The 24881-nt window shown below is 45.6% G+C and overlaps 1 protein-coding gene and 1 long non-coding RNA gene across 4 annotated transcripts in view; one reads left to right on the top strand and one right to left on the bottom strand.

Annotated features, from left to right (window-relative positions):
• MTMR12 (myotubularin related protein 12) overlaps window positions 1-24881 on the top strand; it is an 84388-nt gene that overhangs the window by 46220 nt on the left and 13287 nt on the right. The window contains exons 9-14 of the mRNA XM_056545227.1: window positions 6784-6890; window positions 7210-7334; window positions 11378-11456; window positions 13854-13924; window positions 14032-14201; window positions 21997-22167. Coding sequence (XP_056401202.1) covers window positions 6784-6890; window positions 7210-7334; window positions 11378-11456; window positions 13854-13924; window positions 14032-14201; window positions 21997-22167 — 723 coding nt within the window. The remainder of the gene's footprint in view (window positions 1-6783; window positions 6891-7209; window positions 7335-11377; window positions 11457-13853; window positions 13925-14031; window positions 14202-21996; window positions 22168-24881) is intronic.
• The window catches only part of LOC130295039 (uncharacterized), a 43511-nt gene continuing 36050 nt past the window's right edge, over window positions 17421-24881 (bottom strand). For all 3 annotated transcript variants that reach the window (XR_008848680.1, XR_008848678.1, XR_008848679.1), the window contains exon 3: window positions 17421-22142. This is a non-coding gene — a long non-coding RNA (uncharacterized LOC130295039). The remainder of the gene's footprint in view (window positions 22143-24881) is intronic.

The following is a 24881-nucleotide window of genomic DNA, read 5'->3' as shown; positions in this document are numbered from 1 at the left end:
CTGGGCCGTCCAGGCATGCTGAGAGTTGTAGTTTGGCAACATCTGGAGGGCTACCATTTGGGCACCACTGTAACAGTGGTCTCCAAACTGTGACCCTCCAGATGTTGAAAACTACAACTCCCAGCATGCCCAGAGTGCTGGGAGTTGCAGTTTGGCCTTCCTAGTGGGTGCCACAGTAAAGATCGTTTTACTTTCACTTTCAATTCCCCCCCCACCGACAATTCCCTACCTGAGCCAGGATCCAGCAGTCTCCAGCGAAGATCCCAGGTCCCCAGGCATCTTTTCCTGCAGGTACGGCTTCCATCTTCTTCCCACGATCCCCTCGACATCCAGGGGCGGGCAGAATGGGGGGTTGCCATGGCAACCCCCTGTCCTGCGCTGCTATTGGTCAGAACTCCGTTCTGCTAATGGCAGGGGATAGGAGGAGATCGCAGCTCTGCACCTCACTCCTATCCCTTAAGCTGATCGGGGCTGTTGCTGACAACTCCAATCAGCCCTATTTTCCGGGTCACCAGAGACCTGATAAGCCCGGAATTGGAGAAAATCGTATGTCTGAATTGACATGCGATTTTCTCCGATCGCCGACATGGGGGTGTCTCAGGACCCCCTCTGGGCGATGTGCCGGGATGCCTGCTGAATAATTTCAGCAGGCATCCCGATCCGGTCCCCAACCGGCTAGCGGTGGGGACTTGAATTTCCACGGGCGTATCCATAGGCCCTCAGTCCTTAAGGACTTGGGATGCAGGGCGTATGCATATGCCCTGTGTCCTGAACAGGTGAAGATCTTAATTATAAAAACAAAACAAAAAAAACACAAATAGCCCTCCCATTAAATAACCCACCCTTAAAATATACAAACAGATGGGGAGCACCCACAAAACGTAATCCCCTATTACACATTTAACTCCAGAAGGTATATCATATATAATTATCCAATGTGTTACTATACACGGATTATATCAAGCATATCTCCCCTGACTGGGCCATGGTTTTTGTGGATGCTCCCTATCTGTTTGTGTATTTTAAGGGTGGGTTATTTAATGGGAGGGCTATTTATGTTGTTGTTGTTTTTTGTTTTTATAATTAAGATCTTAAAAAAAATACAAAATAAAAAATGTTGTCATTTCGCACATTTATCCGATTAAACAAACCAATAATCATTCCAACTAATAGATTTTATAAATAATCGTTAGTTGAAGCCCTTATCGTCTTGTCGTAAGGAGTGCTGAGTAGTATAAGTGGAATACTGCTACGGTCGGCAGGGTTGTTTTTCAAGACTGTCTTAAATGGGCACTGTCAGATCCAAAAACTTTTTATAAGTTGTTACCGGTGAAAATAAAAGACCTTTCTCTATCTGCTCCATTGGGGGACACAGACAGTGGGTGTATCTTGCTGTCTCTAGGAGGTGTGACACTAGGGTGATAAAAAAAAAAAGTTAGCTCCTCCCAGCAGGATACACCCACCTTCAGGCTCTGAACTAGTCAGTTTAAGCTTAGTGTCTGAAGGAGGTGGATGTGGTCTGGGTTGCTCCAGACCAGGTCTTCTAATCTTTTTTGTGTTCCTAGTTAGGGACGTGTTAGTTTCTTATTCCTTTTCCTTTCTGTTTTCAGGTGGGGACTCAGGGACTGCGGTTCCCCGATTCCCCATTGTGAGTGAGGGGGCACAGACATTGCGTATATGCGCTGTTAACCCCCCCTCGCCAGCGGTCAGCGCTTGGGTGGTACCTCACGGGTCAGGGTCCCCCTATTTCCCTGCTCGCCTCGCTCGCACATAGCAGCCAGGTGTGATGCAGGCAACTAATGCTGACTGAAGACATCACTGAAGACTCCAGTAGGTGAGTTCTTCTGATTGAGGTAAGTACTTCTCCCTTTTTTCTCCACAGGTACGGACTCACAGGAGCTGAAGTTTTGGCCCACCCTTTAGATTTTGGGGCTAACTTACAGGGGCTGCACTTTATTTTGGGGGAGCAGTGGCACCTGAAGGGGCATCATATAGGGGGCACTTCTCGTGTGTGTGTGTGTGTATGCTTGGGCGTCTACGGCCTTATTCCGGCACTTCACTTGTGTGCGTGTGTGTGTATGACATTGTCTCTAACAGCGCCTTATACGCGGCTGTCAGCCGCGGCGCTGTCAGCCGCTGCGCTGTCCCGGGCCGGGAGCCCTCAGCGCCGGCTTAGTTTGACTTTGCCGTCAGCGCCTTATAAGCGGCTGACAGCCGCGGCGCTGCCTTGAGCCAGGCGCTTCTGCGCCGGCTTACTTCTTTTCATCGGCAGTCTCTACCGACGCTGGCCGTCCGCCCTATTCCTCCCAAGCGCACAAACGAGCGACAGGTGCGCTCGGGGCAATGAGCGGGGAGCGGGGACATGACAGTTCTCCCGGCCGGTCTGTGGCTCCGCCTACGGGGCTGGGAGAGCTCAGAGGCGCGAAGCAGCCCCAATCAGCGCCGTGGGCGTGAATTTCAGTAGGAAGGGGGTCATTTACTTAGTGTCTTGCTTCAGGCACGCCCCTCTCTTCCTATTGGTTGGCCAGTTTTTTCTCTCTAGCTGCACAGAGCGAGTCTTCTCACTGCAGCTGACAGGGGACACAGACTAGGGTGAGAAAGTTCCTATCTCCCTTCTTTTCCCTCATTATGTCCGTACCCAGAGCTGTTCCTCCCTCTAAACAGAAACCTGGAACCTCAGTGACTTACTATCTCTGTAAGCACTGTAATACCAAAATGTCTGGCTCTGCTGAGCCCACTTGTCCTGCCTGCTCCACTGCTCCCCCAGACCCCCTGGTACCCCCTGATGCCCCTTCGGTCCCGGTCGATCCAGCCGCTCCCCCAGCCTGTGTTTCTTCCCTGACCCAGTATATGGCAAGCCTCCCGCTCGGTGGCTGAGGCCTCCCGGGAAGTGGTGTCCGCCTTGAAGGGGGTCTTCCCTGCGCAGGACCTCTGGAAGGGCTCGCTCCTCGTACCCACATTCTTCACGCTCTCACAAGCATCCCAGGGGTGCCTCGTCTGACTCTTCCAATGAGTCTTCAAGTAGACATAAGCGTTCCCCTCGTGGGTCCCGCCCCCCCCCCCCCCCCGTCATCTGGGCACAGACGTCGCTCCTCCAGAGGACGTTTTCTGAGCCGCCGCTCTGCCACGCCAGAGCCGCGTTCTCGGTCCCTCCAGGACTGCCTCTACCCATTCTCATTCCCCTGGCAAACTGGTGGACGAGGCTTCCGAGCCGGCATCTGACTCCCGAGAAGGTTTTCGGGGTTTCTATTCAAATCTTTTTGTGGTCCCCAAGAAGGACGGTTCTGTGCGTCCAATTTTGGAACTCAAGCGTCTCAATCTTCATCTTCTCATCCGCCACTTCCGAATGGAATCCCTCTGTTCGGTAGTGGCGTCCCTGGAACAAGGGGAGTTCCTCTCATCGGTGGACATCAAGGATGCCTACCTCCATGTGCCAATATTTCCAGGCCATCATCGGTACCTCCGCTTTGCGGTTCCGGAGGGGCACTTTCAATTTGTAGCCCTCCCCTTCGGTGTAGCCACGGCTCCTCGGGTCTTTACAAGGGTCCTTGCGCCAGTGATGGGCCTGTTACGGTCGAGGGGAATCTCAGTGATACCCTATCTGGACGACCTTCTCATCAAGGCTCCAACCAGGGCCCAGACTCTGGAGAATCTGGACATCACTCTCCACACTCTGACTCGCTTCGGGTGGATGGTCAACCAGGACAAGTCAGTCCTCTGTCCTACCCAGTCTCTAACCTTTCTGGGACATCTTTTCGACACTGCCTCTGCCCGAATTCGTCTTCCGCCGGACAAATGTCTAGCGCTCTGTTAGGGGGTCCGCTCCCTTCGGACCCTGGTATCAGTCTCCATCCGCACTTGTATGGAAGTCCTGGGTCGGATGGTGGCAACTATGGAGGCCGTACCTTTTGCCCAGTTTCATTACCGTCCCCTCCAACTGACGATTCTCTCTCGGTGGAACAGGTCTCCTCTGTCCCTCGATCGTCAGATTGTTCTCCCTCTCAGGGTCCGTCAGTCTCTGCTCTGGTGGCTTCGCTCCCCCCTTCTTCTCCAAGGGCGGTCGTTTCTTCCCCTTCACTGGCAGGTTGTTACAACGGATGCCAGCCTGTCGGGCTGGGGCGGCGTGTTCAGAGATTGGACGGTTCAGGGACTCTGGTCTCCCCAGGAGACCCTTCTTCCGATAAACATATTGGAATTACAGGCGATTCTTTGTCTTCTTCATTGGGAGCCCCATCTTCAGTCCCGTCCTGTCCACGTTCAGTTGGACAATGCCATGGCCGTGGCGTACATAAATCGTCAGGGCGGCACTCGCAGCTCGGCAGCCATGGCCGAGGTGACCAAGATTCTCTCCTGGGCGGAGAGCAAGGTTCCGGGCATTTCGGCGATTCACATCCCGGGGGTGGCTCAACTGGGAAGCGGACTTCCTCAGGCGGTCCTCACCCGACCGCGGCAAGTGGTCTCTACATCCAGAGGTCTTCGCGCACCTCTGCGACCTCTGGGGCATTCCGGACGTGGACCTCTTCGCGTCCCGGCACAATCGGAAGATCCTTCCGTTTGTGTCCAAGTCCCGGGACCCTCAGGCTCTGGCTGTGGACGCCCTAGTGATTCCTTGGGCGGGGTTTACTCTACCCTATCTGTTCCCTCCTCTTCCGCTTCTTCCCAGGGTGCTGAGGAAGCTCAAGGCAGAGGGCGTCCCCGCCATTCTGGTAGCTCCAGATTGGCCCCGAAGGTCGTGGTACGCCGACGTAGTCAGGCTCCTGGACGACTCTCCACTGCGCCTTCCGCTCCGTCCGGACCTGCTCTCTCAGGGTCCTCTTTGCCACCCCAATTTACAGCCGCTGCATTTGACGGTTGAGACCGCGGTTTTGAGGGCCCGCTGGTTCTCTTCCCCAGTCATACGCACCATGCTCAAGGCTCGTAAGCCCTCTTCTGCAAGGATTTACCACCGTACTTGGAGGTCTTATTTTCGTTGGTGTGAAGTACAAGACTTCTCCCCGGTGACCTTCTCTGTTTCCCGTCTTCTCTCCTTTTTGCAGTCGGGGTTGGAACTGGGGTTGTCTCTCAGTTCTCTTAAGGGTCAAGTTTCGGCCCTTACTGTTCTTTTCCAGCGGCCCCTGGCTTCTAATCCGCATGTCCGGGACCTTTCTGCAAGGAGTGGCGCACGCTGTTCCTCCTTATCGGTCACCTTCCCCCCCTTGGGACTTGAATTTGTTTCTGAGTGCCCTCCAGGGTGCACCCTTTGAGCCCCTTAGAGAAGTGTCTCTCCACCTCCTTTCTTGGAAAGTGGCGTTTCTGGTGGCTATCACCTCCATCCGGAGGGTGTCTGAATTGGCAGCCCTTTCCTGCCGTTCTCCGTTTCTGGTGATCCACCAGGACAAGGTCGTTTTCCAGCCAGACCCTTCCTTTTTATCTAAGGTGGTCTTGGCCTTTCATCTCAATGACTATATTGTCCTCCCGTCATTTTGCCCGGCTCCTTCTCATCCTAGGGAGCGCTTACTGCACAAGCTGGACGTGGTTCGGGCTGTTTGGTCTTATCTCTCCATCACTTCTTCCTTTCGTCAGTGTGATTCCTTTTTCGTCCTGACGGAAGGTCATCGCAAGGGACAACCTGCTTTCAAGGCCACCATTTCTAGGTGGATTCGGTCTGCCATTTCGGAAGCCTATCGCTGTAAGGGGAAGATTCCTCCTTTCAGGGTTGTGGCTCATTCCACTCGTTCTGTTGGGGCATCCTGGGCTCTCCAGAATAGGGCCTCTGCCTCTCAGATTTGCAAGGTGGCTACCTGGTCGTCTTTGCACACTTTCTCGAGGTTTTATCGGGTTCATACTTTTGCATCAGCTGATGCTTCCCTGGGGCATAAGGTGTTGCAGGCGGCAGTGGATCAGCCGTCTGCCTGATTACTTATCTGCCCACCCAAAGGACGGCTTTGGTAGGTCCCACTGTCTGTGTCCCCCAATGGAGCCGATAGAGAAAAGGAGATTCTTTAACACTTACCGTAAAATCTCTTTCTCGAAGGATCCATTGGGGGACACAGCTCCCTCCCTTTTTTTTTTCCTTGGTTCTCTGTCCAAGGGTGTGTTCAGTTATGTTTTTTCTTCTGCTTCTCGGACAGTTTTGGTTTTTTTCTTGACTTATTGGTCTCCTCCTATTGCTCTGGAACTTAAACTGACTAGCTCAGAGCCTGAAGGCGGGTGTATCCTGCTGGGAGGAGCTGACTTTTTTTATCACCATAGTGTCACACCTCCTAGAGACAGCAAGATACACCCACTGTCTGTGTCCCCCAATGGATCCTTCGATTTTACGGTAAGTGTTAAAAAAATCTCCTTTTTGTAATATGGTTGTTTAAAAAAAAAAAATCTGAATATTTAATAAAGAAAATGGCTCCTGAAAATCCTGCCACTAGGGGTCCCCATACCTACTAGGACACTAACCAGTCCTGCATCAGCTTATCCATGAGTCATGGACAAAAGAGGACTGATGGACAAGGCTGCACGAGCAGACACACCAATCACCTTTCACCACAAGGAAGGGACATGCCCCCTCCCACCACACACCAATCACCTCCCACCACCACAAGGGAGGGACATGCCCCCTTTCCCTGAGAGCATTTCTAACACTGTGAGCTAATGAAAAGAGGGATTTTCATAATAAATATAGGTGACAGAGGCATAAAAATGACATGTACATGGTCAGGATTAGGTACTGAGTAACATATAAAAATTTATATTTTGTGGGATCTGAACGGTAAGCTATACCTTTCTTTATTTTTTATTTATTTTATTCAGTTTTGGTGCTGGTCCTCTCAGCATGGTGCAGCCTTATTTAAGATGGCCTCCCTTCCTAAAGAAGTGGATGACTCCTCCATACAGGACCAGAGATCATTCCTGGCAAGGTCTGTCATATTACCATCTGATAGCGTTGAACAAATTTACAGTAAGATTTAGTTTAAAAAAAACAAACTTTTTGACTCAACAGTTGTTTAGAACAATAGGAGAGCAAAAAATTCTAAACTACTTTTACAAGACAAAATTAATTAATGGTGAATTAATTAGTGAATCTTACTCTGTATTTGCTCGACTGTACTGTCTGATTTTTTTTTTTGTTTAGTTTTTTTAATGAACCTGATCTGATTAGATGGTGCATATAATCTGTTTATTCATCAAACTGGTTGAATCCTATGTCCTTGTTTTGTCTTTGTGTTTTACTTGCAGTGTAGAGAAGACTCTGCATAGGCCTCCCTATGAGGAAGTGAGAATTGAGGATTTATCTGTCACTCTCCCTTCCCTCTCTGAAATCCAAGTGGCTTATACTAGATTTAAGCAGCTGTTTTTAATAGGTAAGTATTCATTTTTGCATATCTGTCCCCTTTAAAGGGTTACTCTGCTGCTAGACAGATGTCTGATTGTGGGGGTCCCGCTGATGGGGCCCCCAGCTATCTCCCGCAGCACCTGGCGTTTGGCCACGCCCCCCCCTGTGATGTCACACTACGCCCCCTTCATTCATGTCTATGGGAGGGGGAATGTCGGTCAACACGCCCCCTCCCATAGACAGGAATAGGGGGAGCATGGCCGTGACATCACGATGGCCTCAGTCTCCGAGCATTCTGAACAAAATGTTCAGAATGCTGGAGTACCCCTTTCAAAAGGGGTTGTTTACTGAAGACAGCCTCCGTCCATTATTGCAGAGGAGGGTCCTCTTCTCTGACCCAGTGTGGAGAGCTGCTCTGTAAGAATTAAAGGGGTATTCCGGAATGAGAGAATAGTTTTATTTAAATATGACCACCTCAAGTACGATTAACCCCTTAACGACAATGGACGTAAATGTACGTCATGGTCCTGTGGTACTTAATGCACCATGACGTACATTTACGCTCTGACAGTGAGCACCGGTGCTCGCATCATGCACGGCAGGTCCCGGCTGCTGTCAGCAGCCAGGGACCTGCCAGTAATGGCAGACAGCAGTGATCACGCCGATGTCCGCTAGTAACCCATACAATACAGATCACGGCATGTGCGGCACTTAAAATGGATGATCGGATCGCCCGCAAAAATTTGACCTCATACAGCCGCTTATACGGAAAAATAAAAAAGTTATAGGTCGTCAAAATAAAGGGATTTTAAACATACTAATTTGGTAAAAAATGTTTAGATTTTTTATTAAAGGGGTACTCCAGTGCTTAGACATCTTATCCCCTATCCAAAGGATAGGGGATAAGATGCCTGACCGCAGGAGTCCCGCCGCTGGGGACCCCCGGGATCTTGCACACGGCACCCCGTTTGTAATCATTCCCCGGAGCATGTTCGCTCCGGGACTGATTACCGGCGACCACAGGGCGGGCGGCGTGTGACGTCAGGCCTGCGCCCCCGTGTCACGTCACACTCCGCCCCTCAATGCATGCCTACGGGAGGGGGCATCACAGCTATCACGCCCCCTCCCATAGGCTTGCATTGAGGGGCGGAGCGTGATGTCACACGGGGACGGAGGCGTGACGTCACGCGCCACCGGCCCTGTGGTCGCCGGTAATCAGACCCGGAGCGAACACGCTCCGGGGACTGATTACAAACGGGGTGCCGCGTGCAAGATCCCTGGGGTCCCCAGCGACGGGACTCCCACGATCAGGTATCTTATCCCCTATCCTTTGGATAGGGGATAAGATGTCTAAGCACTGGAGTACCCCTTTAAAGCGGTACACCAATAGAAGAGTATGTAATCATGGGTATCATTTTAATCGTATTGACCCACAGAATAAACATATAATTTTTCATGTAAATTGTACGGCGTGAAAACCAAACCTTCCAAAATTTGTAACATTGCGTTTTTTCTCTTCAATTTCGCCACACAAATAGTATTTTTTTTGGTTGCACCATACATTTTATGGTAAAATGAGTGATGTCATTACAAAGGACAACTGGTTGCGCAAAAAACAAGCCCTCATCATCTGTGGATGAAAATATTAGTTATGATTTTTAGAAGGCGAGGAGAAAAAACGCGTCAAATGACTTCTGTGATGTTTGAGTTTACTGCAATAAAGAGTTGAGATCGCATGAAACTGCACCTGGACCATTCTTTTTTGTTTCTACTAAGTGGGTGCCTGCCCAGCACCGTCCGGGTCGTGGAGGGGGGAGAGAGGAGTGTGAGCTGGAGTGTGTTTGAATAACCCCAAGATAAATAACTTACTAATAAAGTCTTATCACTAATTGTACTGGCTGTTGCATGCTTTTGCTGCGATTCACCCCTGACAGGAAGTTGTGTAGTCCTATCATTGTCAACGTGGTGTTATCTCCTCCCTCTCTCCCGAGATAATGCATCATTCTCTGCTGTCTCATGAAGTGTGGCTGGATCTAGTCTAAGTGATGTCATCACCTCTAAATAGTCTCTACAGCCTAGATTGCACCTGCACAGAGAGGCCTCGGGAAGCTGTAGTAAACGGGTACTCCGCTGCTCAGTGTTTGGAACAAACTGTTCAAAATGCTGGAGTCGGGAGCTTGTGATGTTGTAGCCCCGCCCCCTCCCAGGGGGGCAGATGCAATGTCATGAGGGGGCGGGGCTATGATGTCACGAGCTCCCAGCTCCAGGGTTCTGAACAGTTTGTTCCAAACGCTTAGCAGTGGAGTACCTCTTTTACCCCTTAACGACGAGCGCCGTAAATGTACGTCCTGGTGAGGTGGTACTTAAAGCACCAGGACGTAAATTTACGTCCTAAGCATAACCGCAGGCATCGGAGCGATGCCCGGATCATGCGCGACAGGTCCCGGCTGTTGATCGCAGCCAGGGACCCGCCGGTAATGGTGGACATCCGCGATCCCGCGGATGTCCGCCATTAACCCCTCAGATGCCGTGATCAATACAGATCACGGCATCTGCAGCATCGCTGTCATTTAAATGGATGATCGGATCGCCCGCAGTGCTGCCGTGGCGATCCGATCATCCAGCACGGCAGAGGGAGGTCCCCTCACCTTGCTCCAATGCCTTCCGGGAGTCTTCTGCTCTGATCTGTCTTCCCGCAGACCAGAGCAGAAGATGACCGATTTTAAACGTATTAATTTGGTTAAAAAGTTTGTGATTTTTTTTTTTTTAAGCTCAACAGTAATGGAAAAGTATGTTGTCATGGGTATCATTTTAATCGTATTGACCCAAAGAATAAAGAACACACATCATTTTTACAGTAAATTGTACGGCGTGAAAACGAAACCTTCCAAAATTAGCAAAATTGCGGTTTTCTTTTTCATTTCCCCACACAAATAGTATTTTTTTGGTTGTGCCATACATTTTATGGTAAAGTGAGTGATGTCATTACAACGGACAACTAGTCGCGCAAAAAACAAGCCCTCTTACTAGTCTGTGGATGAAAATATAAGAGTTATGATTTTTTTGAAGGCGAGGAGGAAAAAACTAACGTAAAAATAAAATTGTCTGCTTCCTTAAGGCCCAAATGGGCTGCGTCCTTAAGGGGTTAATACAGATAGCTTTAGCATCGCCTATATATCATACAGGGAGTTGCATTATATAATACAAGGAGTGGGAGTGCTGCTTCTGCTTCTATTTGTGGTGATCAGGTCTCCTGTGTCTAGTACTGGAGCATTGGACTGTGGCTTCTGTTTGCTATAATAGGATCTTTGCAGCACATAAACCCACACTATATGGAAGATTAGGAGGTAGGCAGCCATGTGTCACGTGTGTATATATGTCATATGTCCTTAAAGGGGTACTCCGGCCCTAAGACATCTTATCCCCTATCCAAAGGATAGGGGATAAGATGTCTGACCGCGGGGGTCCCGCCGCTGGGGACGCCCGTGATCTTTCATTCGGCACCCACCTCTTTGAGCTGCACGCCGCGCTGCCAGCTCACAAACTGCCGGGTGCCGACCATGGGGCCAGAGAGTCGTGACGTCGGCCCTTTATAAGGGTATTCCCATCCAGGCTTGTTATCTCCTATCCATAGGATGGGGAATAACAAGCTGATCAATGGTGGTCTGTGTGCTGGTACCCCCATCGATCTTGAGAACAAGGACATAATTATCCCTGGAATAAACAGAGTGCACAACATCTGCACGATCACCAGTCCATTCATTCTCTATGGGACTGCAGAACATTTCCAACTTCAGTGTTTAGAAACATAGAGAATGAATGGAGCCGCGGCCAAGCAAGGTCAGTGCACCCCAATTACAGGGGAAAGTATGTCCCCCCCGTTCTCAAAATCAGTGTGGGTTCCAGCAGTCGACAACCACTAATCAGCTTTGTATAGCATGCTGGCAAAGTGATATCGCTGCTTAAAATAAATCAGAAGTTATGTTTTCTTTGTCGAAAAATCAATAAAGGTGTGTTTTTTTGTTTTTGTTTTTTTTTTAACCTAATTTTTGTTCCCCATTTGTTTTTCAGATAATTCCACTGACTTCTGGGATACAGACTCCAAGTGGTTTTCATTACTGAACACGAGTAATTGGCTTGAAATTATAAGGTTAGCAACAGAATCTTTATTAACTATTTTGGCGGTAACAAGGGTTGTCATCATTTCTGCAAAAAAAGGTGTATTCATTCTATGGTACAATGTGTACCACTCTCAAAACATACCTTACTTTTAAAATCAGGAACTCCTCATAACGTGTCTGTCCAGCACTCCTTAAAGGGGTTCTCCGCTTCCCCAGCATTTGGAACATTTTGTTCCAAACGCTTGGAGTGGGTGGTGGGGGTTGTGAGATAATGGCCACGCCCCCTTGTGACATCACACCACACACCCTCAATGCAAGTCTATGGGAGGGGGCGGGACCTGTCGCCATAAAAATGCTACCTGATCTATCAGCCTAATGTTGTAGAGCCGTAAGAGCTGAGCAGACTGAAATGTATCTTTGTGGGGAAAAGATTTAGTTTGAGGAAAATCCCTTCTTTTTCTACTCTTGGGCCAGGTTCACCTGGCTGAAAATGTTGGGAATGTCCGCCTAGAAAACACAAGCGGACATTGTGAAGATTTGAATGTTCAGACAGGCGCTGTCACAGCTTGCAAATGCGCCCTCTCTATAAACATATCTATTTTTACTGCAGATTCCACTCAGAAATGCATTGCCGTCTATGAGACTGCACATTTCCAAGTTGTCCTAGCGTCTGCAGGAAAATGTGCAGAATGTCTTCCCGTGTTATCTGGGCGGACATTCTACATATTTCAGCCATGTAAACATGGCCTTAGAAATCCAGTGGTTGTGTCACTCATTGATTTGACCACTTACTGGTTTCCTAAGCATTGAATGATCTGAGAATTCACTCAAATGTCAAGTTGTACTGAATATCTTTGTACACACATAAATAAATATATATTATCTCAATCTGCTCAGATTTTCCTTCTCTAAAACATAATGCTGATGGATTAAAAAGTATTTTCAAGGTGACAGGTTCCCTTTAATTCAACTGAAGTCATTCACCTGGCGACACGAAACGGCTAGTCTGGATGTCAGTCATACTGTGCAAAAGTGTTTTTTATTAAAGAACAGGATCTATTACATTCAGTCAGTTTGACAGAACTTGATGGAGAATCATGTTCTCCAGTAGCTGCGCATATTGAACACACACTCTTGCACAGTATAGATGACTACATGACTAATAAGGAGGTAAGGAGCACTTGTTATATGGAGTTTCTGACCAAATTATAATTTTTTTAAAATATATATCACTCAGTACCTAATCCTGACCATGTACGTCAAATTTTTATGTGCCTAGCACCTTTATTTATTTTTTTATTACACTTTTAATTTAGCTCTCTAGTCTGAATTCATCTCAAAGGGAGGGGGCGTGGCCTCACTGTGCAGGTCTCCACCCCCTCCCTCAGTATGCTGTCTGCTCACACCTCCCCTAGCATTAGCAAAACTACAACTCCCAGCTTGTCCTCACTGACAGTAGCGGGACACAAGCTGACAGTGGGGGGATTTTTCCTCCAGCTGTGAGCCCTGCACTCACAGCTGTCAATCAAGGAAGTGTGTCCATGACATAGGTGATGACGCATGGACACAGCAGGACTAGTATGTGTCCAAGCAGGCAGGGGGGGGCAGTTTTTTGACTGGCTTTTTCAATATGACTTACTGAATATTTTCTAATGAAAGCAATTGCAAAACCTATTGGTTATACATGCTTTACAACATATCAAAAGTTGTTGTATCTGACAGTGCCCATTTAAATGTTTTTCTTCGGTCTTTGAGTTAAAGCCGATTTATTACCCTTCCAGGATCTGGTCCCTCACATAATCCACTTCCAACCTATCTCCATATTTAAAGAATATAGCATGAATACTGTGTATTTAATGCAAGTTTCTTTTTGTTAGCACAATATATATGGGCATGTTCAGACACTGCCCCACATTACTGTATAGAGTAGTGTCTGATCATGCCCTTATATATTGTGCTCGTTATGTTTATAGCATGTAATTTTAAAGAAGCCCTCTCACTAGAATTATCCCTTAAGTCAGTGTTTCCCAACCAGGGTGCCTCCAGCTGTTGTGAAACTACAACTCCCAGCATGACCGGACAGCCTTTGGCTGTCTGGGCATGCTGGGAGTTGTAGTTTTGCAACAGCTGGAGTCACCTTGGTTGGGAAACACTGCCTTAAATTCTAAAGAAGGTGAAAGACAGCTTGGCCTTCCAACTGGGGGCAATGTCTCCACACAGGAACACGCCATCAGTACATAAAACCACCGACTTTGTTACAATATATGTGGTTTTGATCAGACCAGGAGCCATTCTCACTCATGGGGGAAACCCTAGTGGCCATGTGACCTAATGGGGCATAAAGGAGAGAGTTGTCTCCTGGAATCCTCCCAGGTAATTGTTTTTTGTTGACCTACTCTACTCTATTCTTTACTTTGCCATTCCAGACAGTGCCTTAAGAAAGCAATAGAAGTAATTGAACTTTTGGAAAACCAAAAAATTAATGTTGTCCTAAAAGGTAAGTGATTCCAATGCAGGATTGTTAACTCCTTGTATCCTTTGTCCTGGAGCTCTTCTAAGTGGTTCTTTTGATGATTCTCTGATCAATTTGTCATGTTCCTGTAGAGGACACTGCCTTTGACTTTTGCTGCGTAATCTCCAGTCTGGTGCAAATCATGATGGATCCACATTACCGCACCAGATGCGGCTTCCAGAGCCTTATCCAAAAGGAGTGGGTGATGGGGGGACATAGTTTCCTGGATAGATGCAACCATCTTCGAAACAATGATGGCGAGGTAAGCTTAACCTCTTGGTATAGAAAGTATTGAGATTACTGTATAGAAAATCCCCGAAGAGCTGGAATCAGGCCAGGGATTATGATATGCTACTGTGAACTTGGGGTGCATCCAGAACTGTACCATAGGGGTCTGTATAGTGCCCAAGCTTACTGTGTCTGGGTTACCCATACACCCTGTTCCAAATTATTATGTAAATTCTATTTGTGTCACAAAGATTAAATATTTTGTTTTTCGGTTAAACTCATGGATGGCATTGTGTCTCAGGGCTCTTTTGATCACTGAAAACAATCTCGGACACCTGTGATAATTAGATTGCCAGGTGAGCCCAATTTAAGGAAAATCTACTATTGGTGTAACACATTATTAAGCAGAGCACCATTTTCAAGAACTATAGGGAAGAAAAAGGATCTCTCTGCTGCCGAAAAGAGTGAAATAGTTCAATGCCTTGGACGATGTATGAAAACATTAGATATTTCACGAAAACTTAAGCATGATCATCGCACTACTAAGAGATTTGTGGCGGATTCAGAGCACAGACGGGTTTGTGCAGATAAAGGCACATTGAGGAAGATTTCTGCCAGATCCATGCATCGAATCAAGAGAGCAGCTGCTAAAATACCATTACACAGCAGCAAACAGATATTTGAAGCTGCTGGTGCCTCTGGAGTCCCACGGACATCAAGGTGTAGAGTCCTTCAGAGTCTTGCAACTGTGCATAAACCTATTCGGCCACCACTAACCAATGCTCACAAGCAGAAATGGTTGCATTGGGCAGATACATGAAGACTAATTTTCAAACAGTCCTGCTCACCGATGAGTGCCGTGCAACACTGGATGGTTCAGATGGATGGAGTATTGGATGGTTGGTGGACCGCCAGCCTGTTCCAACAAGGCTGCAACGTCAGCAAGGCGGTGGTGGAGTCATGTTTTTGGGCCGGAATCATGGGAAGATAGCTGGTCGGCCCCAAAGGTGTAAAGATGACCTCTGCAAAGTATGAGTACTTTCTTCACTGGTAATAAAATCATGAGTACTTTCTTTCCGTAATAAAATCATCTTCATGCATGACAATGCACCATCTCATGCTGCAAAGAATACCTATGCATCAATGGCTGCTATGGGGATAAAAGGAGAGAAAGTCATGGTGTGGCCTCCATCCTCCCTTGACCTCAATCCTATTGAGAACCTTTGGAGCCTCCTCAAGCAAAAGATCTATGAGGGTGGGAGGCAGTTTACATCCAAACAGCAGCTCTGGGAGGCTATTCTGACATCTTGCAAACAAATTCAAGCAGAAACTGTCCAAAAATAATATCAAATAAGGGTCCTATGTTAAAACGTAATGTGACCTGTTTAAAATGTTGTCAAAAGTTTGATTGAAATAGCTTTTGATTTCAGTAAATATGCTACAAACACAAATGACAATTTTCAGTTCTTTACAACCTATAAAGTGTTTTGAAACTTACTGTGCGAAATAATTTGGAACAGTGCATTGTAAGTTTTATGTTTAAAAAAAAAATATTATCATTAGGAGGTTTGTTCAATATTTTGTAATTGTTCTCTTAATAGTTGATAACATGAGAATTATGCTGAATGTTATTTACATCAATTATTTAGGTAAATGAGAAAAATATAATTGGCATAATAATTTGGAACAGGGTGTATACAGTAATCTTAAGCCAAATGACTGGATGGTGGTCCAGTCACCCAGGGAAGCCATATGATATTGTAATTCTCTTATGAAAAACATTCACACTACTGAATTAGAGGAAAATGTCCTCACTTAATTCCTCTTGGGACTTGCACCTTTTTGCTCCATGGTAAATGGAGCACAAATGGTTTGTAATTGACTTGTATGCCATGGCAAAATGACACCATAGATTCCCTGAAACTGCTAAAATATATTGCAGTATAGCCACGGTTATTCTGTATACTTACAGTCCGTGGCATTGGGGGCTGTCAGCAGGACCACTCCTGTCTCCTTCTGTAGCCCCCCTGGCCACAGAGCTAGAGCTGTCCCTCAACAGTGACGTGGAGCAAAGGCTGATGCCAGATCTCGTGCATGCGCTGTGTCTCTGGACTGTCACATGGCTTCATGTCACTGCTGAGAGGCGGCTCAGGCTCCGTGGTCTGGCAGTGCTACAGGAGGAGATTGGAGTTGTCCAGGTGGCCGTCCCCAGTGCATACAAAATGACACTGGCTATATTCCCCTATTTTTTATTTTTTTTATTTTTGCGGTGGCAGGAAAGTATATGTGGTGTAACTTTGCCTTTAAAGGGACTCTGCCGAATTTTAGCTGCAGAAATTGATCTGCCGAATGTTCATTCATTTGACGAAATTCACAAGCAGTGGGAATAGGTTAGCAGAAAACCAACTCGCACCATTGTTTAGGTTCCTGCAGCTAAATTCTTGAGAGAGAAATTCCATTGTGTGAACATACGCTTATGTAGGTGTACGGTTGCAAACAGACCAGTTGCATCTCCTGCGATCACTTGTAAAGCAACACTAGTTGAAAAGAATATCACTCTGTTATACTTTTTCTCTTCTCTATATATCTTAGTGTTGAATTTTTTGGCTTTGCTATAGTTTTCTTTATAGGGAACCGGTCATCAGATTTAACCATATAAAACATGTGACCACACGTTATTTATTGTAAAATCTTTTTTCACTTCATCATCATGACAGCACCACCATCCCCTGTAGCTCTAATAGGAACAAGAAACACAAAGGTTAAATAGGCCCCTCCCCATCCACCCCTCAGTGTTTTCTGTTCCTAGGAGCATACATGAAGAGTGAGGTTCTTACCTCTGGTGGTCTGGTTTCTGCTCCGGACGGGGCTGCCAGGCAGCAAGGGCTTCAGTCATGCTGGCATCTCCTTCCCCCTGTGCTGCACCAGGTCATGCTTCCTCCCGGTTCTTGCCTCCTGTCCCTGCGATCGTCCGGGTTTATGCGGCAGGAGTCCTGTTCTGGCTGGTCTCTGTTCTCCATGGAGCTCCCTGGCCATTTCGGGTTCCATGCTGCTGAGGCGCGCGCGTCTGATGTTGCGGCGTGCGTATGTGGCGTCACGTGCGTGCACGGACACATGCCTGTTCGGCACTGCTCCTCTGTTCCATCCTACATCCCTCTGAGTCATGTATGTGTCTGCAGACCCCCCCCTGCCCTGCTCATCTGGAGTGCTCAGCATTGGCTGTAATTGTGAGTAGCTGGCCCGTAGGGTGTTCACTTACTTTCTGTGCTGCGTTTTCTTATGTATCACATGGTGTTTTCTATAGCAGTGGTTTCTTCGGGGTTAGCACCATATTGCCTTGCTCTATGCTGCTTTTTTTTACCCCTATATTCTACTTTAAGTAGTATATAGTTTTGATTCTTATGGGTATTCCCTTTCCCACTTAGGGAGACAAGGAGGCCCCAAAGAAATCAAAAGAAAGAGAAACTGTTAAGGAATCTAAATCTAAGCCCCAAAAATTTGGAATCTGTGCTGTGGTACTACCGGACACCCATCCTAAACCCCTTTGTAAAGCTTACACTGAAAGAATTGTTTTCCAAGAATCTCCGTCCTTTTGTGGATGAGCTTCGTTCACTTAATCTTCAAGTACAATCTGCCATAGCTACTGCACTGCCTAGTACCTCAGCTCCCGCTACTCTTGAAATGCCTGTGGCTGAACCTCCTCCACCAAAAAAGCAAGAAACTGCTATTGTTTTGGACTCGAATTCTAATTAAGATTTTAATTCTGGTGTTACTTTCTCTGAAGAAGAGGGTGAAATTCAAGAGACACCTCGTAAGAGGGATGATAAAAAATTATTTTTCTTCTGAAGATACAGATATCTTACTTACCGCTGTAAGAAATGCAATGAATATAATATACTCCAGAACCTACGTCTGTCCAGGATAGGATGTTTGCTGGTCTGAAACCTCAAAAAAACACGTTTTTTTCAGTTCATAATAGCATAAAAACTCTTATCACAGATGAGTGGCAGGTTCCGGAGAGGTGCTTGCAGATTCCTAAAGAATTTTGCAATCGTTTCCCCTTTGACCATAATGAGGTAAACCTGTGGAGTGAACCTCAAAAATGGATGTGCAGCTTTCTAAAGTTGAGGATGCGGCTCAGTTTAAGGACACTCTAGACCGCATAATGGATGGTCTTCTAAAAAGATCATTGGAAGCCTCTTCGGCTTTAATCAACCCCAATATTGCGGCTACTACTGTAGCCAGGTCTCTTTATATGGCTAGAGGAGTTAGAGAGCCATTTGCTGAATAAAATATCTTCAATTCCAGTGTTAAAACTAGCCACAGCCTTTTTGGTAGATGCATCAGCTGAATCAATTAGATGTGTGGCAAAAGCCACCGCCTTATCTAACTCCGCTAGAAGGGCCCTATGGGTTAAAAATTGGCAAGCTGACTCTACCTCTAAGGTTAAGCTTTGTGCCATCCCCTTCCAGTGTAATCTTGTCTTTGGCCCGCTCCTTGAAAAAATTCTAGAACAGGCGGCTGACAGGAAAAAAAGATTTCCCTATATAGAAAAAACCTAAACAAAATAAAAATTTTCGTTCCTTTAATAGGAACAAAGGATCTAAAAGGAAAGGTAAAGGAGGTCGCTGGAGCTATCCCAAAGGAGGGAAAAGCAAAGACTTTATCCTCAATCCCAATTCTGATAACAAAAAGCAATGACAATCTTGTTGGAAGAAGAATGTCTCGGTTCAGTCACCAGTGGTCCCAGATCACAAAAAATCCCTTCATTCTAAATTCCATATCTCAGGGATGCATAATAGTTTATCAGCCTTCCTCTTCCAAGATTTTGTTCTACAAATTACGGATCAGACATTTTAAACAAACCTATCTTTTCAGGCATAAAGGATCTTTTGTCTCTAGGAGCTGTCATTCCGGTCCCCATCTTGGAACAAGGTCTGGGTCACTACTCCCATCTATTTTGATGCCCAAGCCAAATGGCACGTTCAGAACTATTATAAATCTAAAAAAGTTTATTTCATAGAAAAGGTTCAAGATGGAGACCCTGAAGACAGCCATACCTCTGAATCAAAGAGACCCTGGATGTGCACCATCGATCTAAAAGATGCCTAATTCCACCTACCAATTTATCCCTCTCATCAAAAATACCTCAGGTTTGCAATTCAACACAACCACTCTACCCTCCATTTTCAATTTCAGGCCCTTCCTTTCGGAATATCCTCCGCCCCGAGGATATTTACGAAAGTAATGGTAGAGGTGGTTGCTCATCTGAGACAAAAAGGATTTACTAATTATTGCCCAGTCAAAGGAGACTCTTCATCAGCACCTCCTTCTAACTCTGTCTTGTCTTCAGAACCTCGGCTGGATCATAGTCACACTTAATTCCAGCAAGGAAGAAGACATTTCTGGGCATGATCCTAAATTTGGAGAAACAAAAGACCTTTCTCCCAGAAGACAAGATTCTCTCCCTTCAGCTGAAAATAAAAAATCTGATATGGAGAAATTCTTGTCCTAAAAGAACAGCCATCTCAGTCTTAGGGTCAATGACATCCTGTATACCGGCAGTACCGTGGGCTCAAAGCCATTCGAGACCCCTTTAATCCCTAATTTTGAAAGTATGGGACAGATCCCAACTGTCTTTAGAGAAGAGATTACAAATTCCACATCAGGTAAAAGCCTCATTAGCTTGGTGGCTGAAGAAAAAGACTCTCTCTATGGGAATTCATTGGAGCCTTTCTCCTGCGGTTACAGTGATGACAGATGCAAGTCTTTCACGTCGAGAGCCTTCATCTTCAGGGCTCACGGTCCCTGAAAACCTGATGTCACTCCTCCAACTTTCAGGAATTGAAGGCAGTTTTAATGGCATTAAGAGATTCAGAACCATCACGTGAAGGTTTATTCGGACAATGTAACCACAGTGGCCTTTCTCAACCACCAAGGGGGAACAAAACATTCCACTCCAAGAGATCTCTCCTCAAAGGTTTTCATCGGAGCAGAGAAAAATGTTCTTTCCCTTACAGCTGTACACCTGAAGGGTGTAGAAAATCAGGAAGCAGACTTCCTAAGCTGAAACCAAGTGGATCCAGGGCAATGGGAACTAAATTCACAAGTCTTTCTGTCACTGGTGAGAGTTTGGGGGAACCCGGAAATAGATCTCTTTGCCAACAAGAAAATTGCAAAGTCCAGAACGTTTTCTCCCTCAATCTGAGGGAGAAACCTCTTGCAGTAGATGCTCTTCAACAAGCTTGGGACTTCTCTCTTGTTTATGCATTTCCTCTTCTGCCTCTCATCCTGAAAGCACTCCAAAAGATTCAATTGGAGAAAGTTGGTGTCTTCTTCATAGCCCCTTGGTGGCCCAAGAGAGGTTGGTTCAGTCTCCTAAATCTCCTCTCTGTAACAGATCCGATTTGGCTTCCTCAGGTTAAGAATCTTCTGACGCAGGGACCTCTGTTACCAAGACCTAGAAACCCTACAGTTAACAGCATGGCTCTTGAAAGGCAGATCCTACTAAAGAAAAGACTTTCTTTATAGTATTTAATACATTGTTAAAAAGTAAAAAAAAGGTTCTACTTCTGCTATATATTTAAGATACTGGAAGAAATTTATCTCATGGTGTGGTCCTTCCCCACCGGACATTTTGAATCCAGACATCCCTAAGATACTAGACTTTCTCCAAGAAGGGTTTGAAAAAGGTCTTTTTATCAGTACTTTTAAAAGTTTAGACGGCAGCTTTGGGGCGCTACTTTGATACCTCTCTAGCTGAACATAAATGGATAAAAATATTTTTTTCTGCCATTTCTAGATTAAAACCTAAAATATCTAATTTGACTCCTCCCATGGGATTTAAATTTAGTTATTTTCTGCCTTAACCAAACATCCCTTTGAGCCTCTGTCTGAGACCTCTGTTAAATTATTGACCTGCAAAACTGCGCTGTTAGTTGCCATCACCTCAGCAAGAAGGGTTGGAGAAATCCGGGCTCTATCTATTGAAGAACCATATTGTATCATCCTGGATGATAGGATTATCTTCAAACTTAATCCAGTTTTTCTTATAAAAGTGGTCACTAATTTTCACAGGTCTCAGGATATTACATTGCCCTCATTCTGCAATAATCCCAAAAAATCAGAAGGAGGAAGTCTTACATAACCTTGATGATAGAAGAGGTGTTATTCATTACTTGGGGGTCTCTTGAGTATTTTGTACACGGTTGATGTTTTTGTGAATGACACCCTCCCCCCTCATTTACATGTGTGATTAGGGGGCTGATATATATATATGGTTTATGGTTTATTATGGTTTATGGTTTATTATGCTTGAGAAAGGCTCTCTTGTTGAGCCGAAACGTCGCTTTGCACAGATGTGTGAACAAACGCCTTGAATTTTACCACAGTTTGGAGTGCTGCTTCTAACTATTTTCTTATTATTTGGGTTCTGGTCTATTCCCGGAGCTGAGCACCCACACGGAACAGGAATCCTAAGCACGGTGCTTTTCCTTGCGTTTCCATTTTTTATATATATATTATAAATATATTATTATTTTTTTATTATTATTTTTTTTAAATGACAGGGACACTTTAATCATATGCATGTTTAATATCCGTACCCTGCAGGGCTTAAGATTGCAAAGTGATCACCAACTCTTTGCTATAGTATTGGTGTATTGAAGTGGCTCTATAGCAAGTGGAAGCAGTACATGTTTTTGCTTAGTAAATGTTTTATGCTCAGAACGATGTCCAGATGGAACGATCTGCTTAGAGAACATATAGGGTACGATTTCCTGTGCACTTTACCATGTGTACAACATCTTCTTGCATTTTCTTCTCTACAGGCTCCCGTCTTCTTGCTCTTCTTGGACTGTGTTTGGCAGCTGGTCCATCAGTACCCACTTGCCTTTGAGTTCTCAGAGACGTATCTGACGGTCCTGTCGGATAGCATTAATATACCCATCTTCAGCACTTTCTTCTTTAATTCACCCTGTCAAAAGGATGCACATAAGAGGGTAAGAACATTTCTCTGCAAAGCAGTATTTCATATTAATGAGGCTTAGTGAAAAAACAACAAAAAATGCACCACTAATATACTATGCCTAATCCAGCCTTAGGGTCCGTTCACAAATGCGTATTGTTGCTGCAGATTTTCTGATGAAGATTTTGTTGCCCATTGATTTTAATAGGCAGCAAAATCTGCTGAAGCAAATCTGCAGCAGAAAATATGTATGTGTGAACTGACCCGAACACTGCCACAGTCAGGGTATACTGGATCTCTGCACACCATGGGGATGATGCACCAAAAAAAGGCTTAGGGAGCATTCACATCACTTTTTTATACACGTGGTTGCCGTATAAACTGTATGCATCCATATGTAAAAATGTATTAATTGACATCCCGTACAAAACGTACACAACTCAATGTATCCGGTTGTGTACCATTTTGATCTTGTAAATTATTTTTTTTTTCCCCGTGCGCAAAAAGAATGGTCTACTACGGTTTTGGGCACTGGACTGTCTGGTTTTGGGATCTTACTTAAAGGGGTACTCCGCCCCTGGCATCTTATCCCCTATCCAAAGGATAGGGGATAAGATGTTAGATCGCCGCAGTCCCGCTGCTGGGGACCCCGGGGATCGCCGCTGCGGCACCCCGCCATCATTACTGCACAGAGCGAGTTCGCTCTGTGCGTAATGACTGGCGATACAGGGACCGGAGCAGCGTGACGTCATGGCTCCGCCCCTCATGACATCACGGCCCGTCCCCTTAATGCAAGTCTATGGCAGGGTGCGTGACGACCGCCACGCCCCCTCCCATAGACTTGTATTGATGGGGGAGGGCCGTGACGTCACAAGGGGCGGAGCCGTGATGTAACGATGCTCCGGCCCCTGTATTGCCCGTCATTACGTGCAGAGCGAACTCGCTCTGCGCAGTAATGATAACGGGGTGCCGCAGCGGCGATCCCCGGGGGTCCCCAGCAGCGGGACCGCGGTGATCTGACATCTTATCCCCTATCCTTTGGATAGGGGATAAGATGTCTAGGGGCGGAGTACCCCTTTAATGTTATTAAAACCGTATTTTATAACATTGCACTCAATGCAAAACACATAGACCATTTAAAATGTGTACGGTTGTGGCAGTTTTTTTTTTTTTTTTTTCAGTTTAGGGAAACAAAAACTGAAATTGCAACCGTATGGAATAAACGTGATGTGAATGTAGCCTTACGCCACATGTTTTGGGCACTTTTGCATGTTGTCCGACAAAGGGACGAGGCTTGGGGAAAATGGGGCATGGCTTGTGCAAAAAGGGCTTGTTGTAAGTTTCTTCATGCTTTTATTAATTTCAACTTTTTGCGCAAGAAGTCACCAAGACTAAAAAAAAGTGCATTTAAAATAAAATAAATTCATTATACATCACAACAGCGATAAATTTGGCACCTTTTCATATTTGCTTAAGGGAAAAGGTTTAGGCTTGAAAAATGTAGTGAACTGTTGTCATTGAAAAACTGCCTCCTTTTCGACAAGAAACTGATTTTATACAGTTCTGGTGATGCATAATTGTAAAAGTTATGCAAAAAAAGTTTAAAAAAAAAAATAAATTATAATTTTTTTTTATAGCCCTAATCATTGTGGTAAACACTGTACAACCAAAACCCAAATACCCAAATATATAATAGCAGAATTTAGTTTTATAAAAACTTTTTATGAGCACCATAATTTAAATATTAAAATGTTATTATTAAAAATACAAGCAGTTCCACAAAAAAGCCCCTCCCATAGCTGTGGGATTACAATGAATGAATAACAAAAAAAGTAAAAACGTATTATTAATATTCATTAGTATTTTTTTATTAATATATATTTTTTATGTATTACTGTATTTATATTTTATTAATATTGTTTGATATTATTATTAATAATAATATTATTAATTGTAAAAACAAAAAAATCGCTGTCCTAAAGGACAAAAAAAGGGTTGATGTGGGAAACCGAAAGGGAAATAGGGACTGTACACAGGGTCTCCTTGGATTTGCGTAGGCCATGTCTGATATTCACTTGAACAGGGAGATGCAATTCAAGACACAAACCATAGACAGGAATGGCAAAGTTTTTTTTTTTTGGGAAAACTAAGCAGACCCGCTCTCCATTTACATACAAGCTGTAAATGGAAATATTATTCCTTAACCCCTTAAGGACCCGGGGTTTTTCAGTTTTTTTTCCTCCTTACCTTTAAAAAAAAAAAATCATAACACTTTAAATTTTGCACCTAAAAATCCATATTAGGGATCGACTGATATTGTTTTTTTAGGGCCGATACCGATAATCGGTGGAGGTTAGGGCCGATAGCCAATAACTTATACCGATATTCCGGTATAAGTTATCGGCTATTTATCCCCCCTCAACACCGCTACAGTGCATTGATTTAAAGCGGGTGCTTTAAATCAATGCACTGCAGTGGCTATTGCGGTGCCACCCGCTTCTCTCCCCCTACCTGTCAGGGTGGTCCGGGCCATCCATCCTTCCTGTAGTGTCCGGGGGCATTCCGGGTGGAGGGGGAACCGGTCCGGGCTGTCCTTCTTCTCCGGCGGTCATCTTCTCCACTCCGGGCAGGCTCCGGCCTAGTACGCTGCATAGCCGCTGCGCAGTGACGCCCTTGCGCAGCGACGCACCTGACGTCACGGCGTAGCGGCGTCTATGCAGCTACTAGGCTGGAGCCTGCCCAGAGTGG

Source organism: Hyla sarda, chromosome 1 (assembly GCF_029499605.1).
Source record: "Hyla sarda isolate aHylSar1 chromosome 1, aHylSar1.hap1, whole genome shotgun sequence".
Classification (NCBI taxonomy): Eukaryota; Metazoa; Chordata; class Amphibia; order Anura; family Hylidae; genus Hyla; species Hyla sarda.
This window is presented reverse-complemented; position numbering and strand designations above follow the sequence as displayed.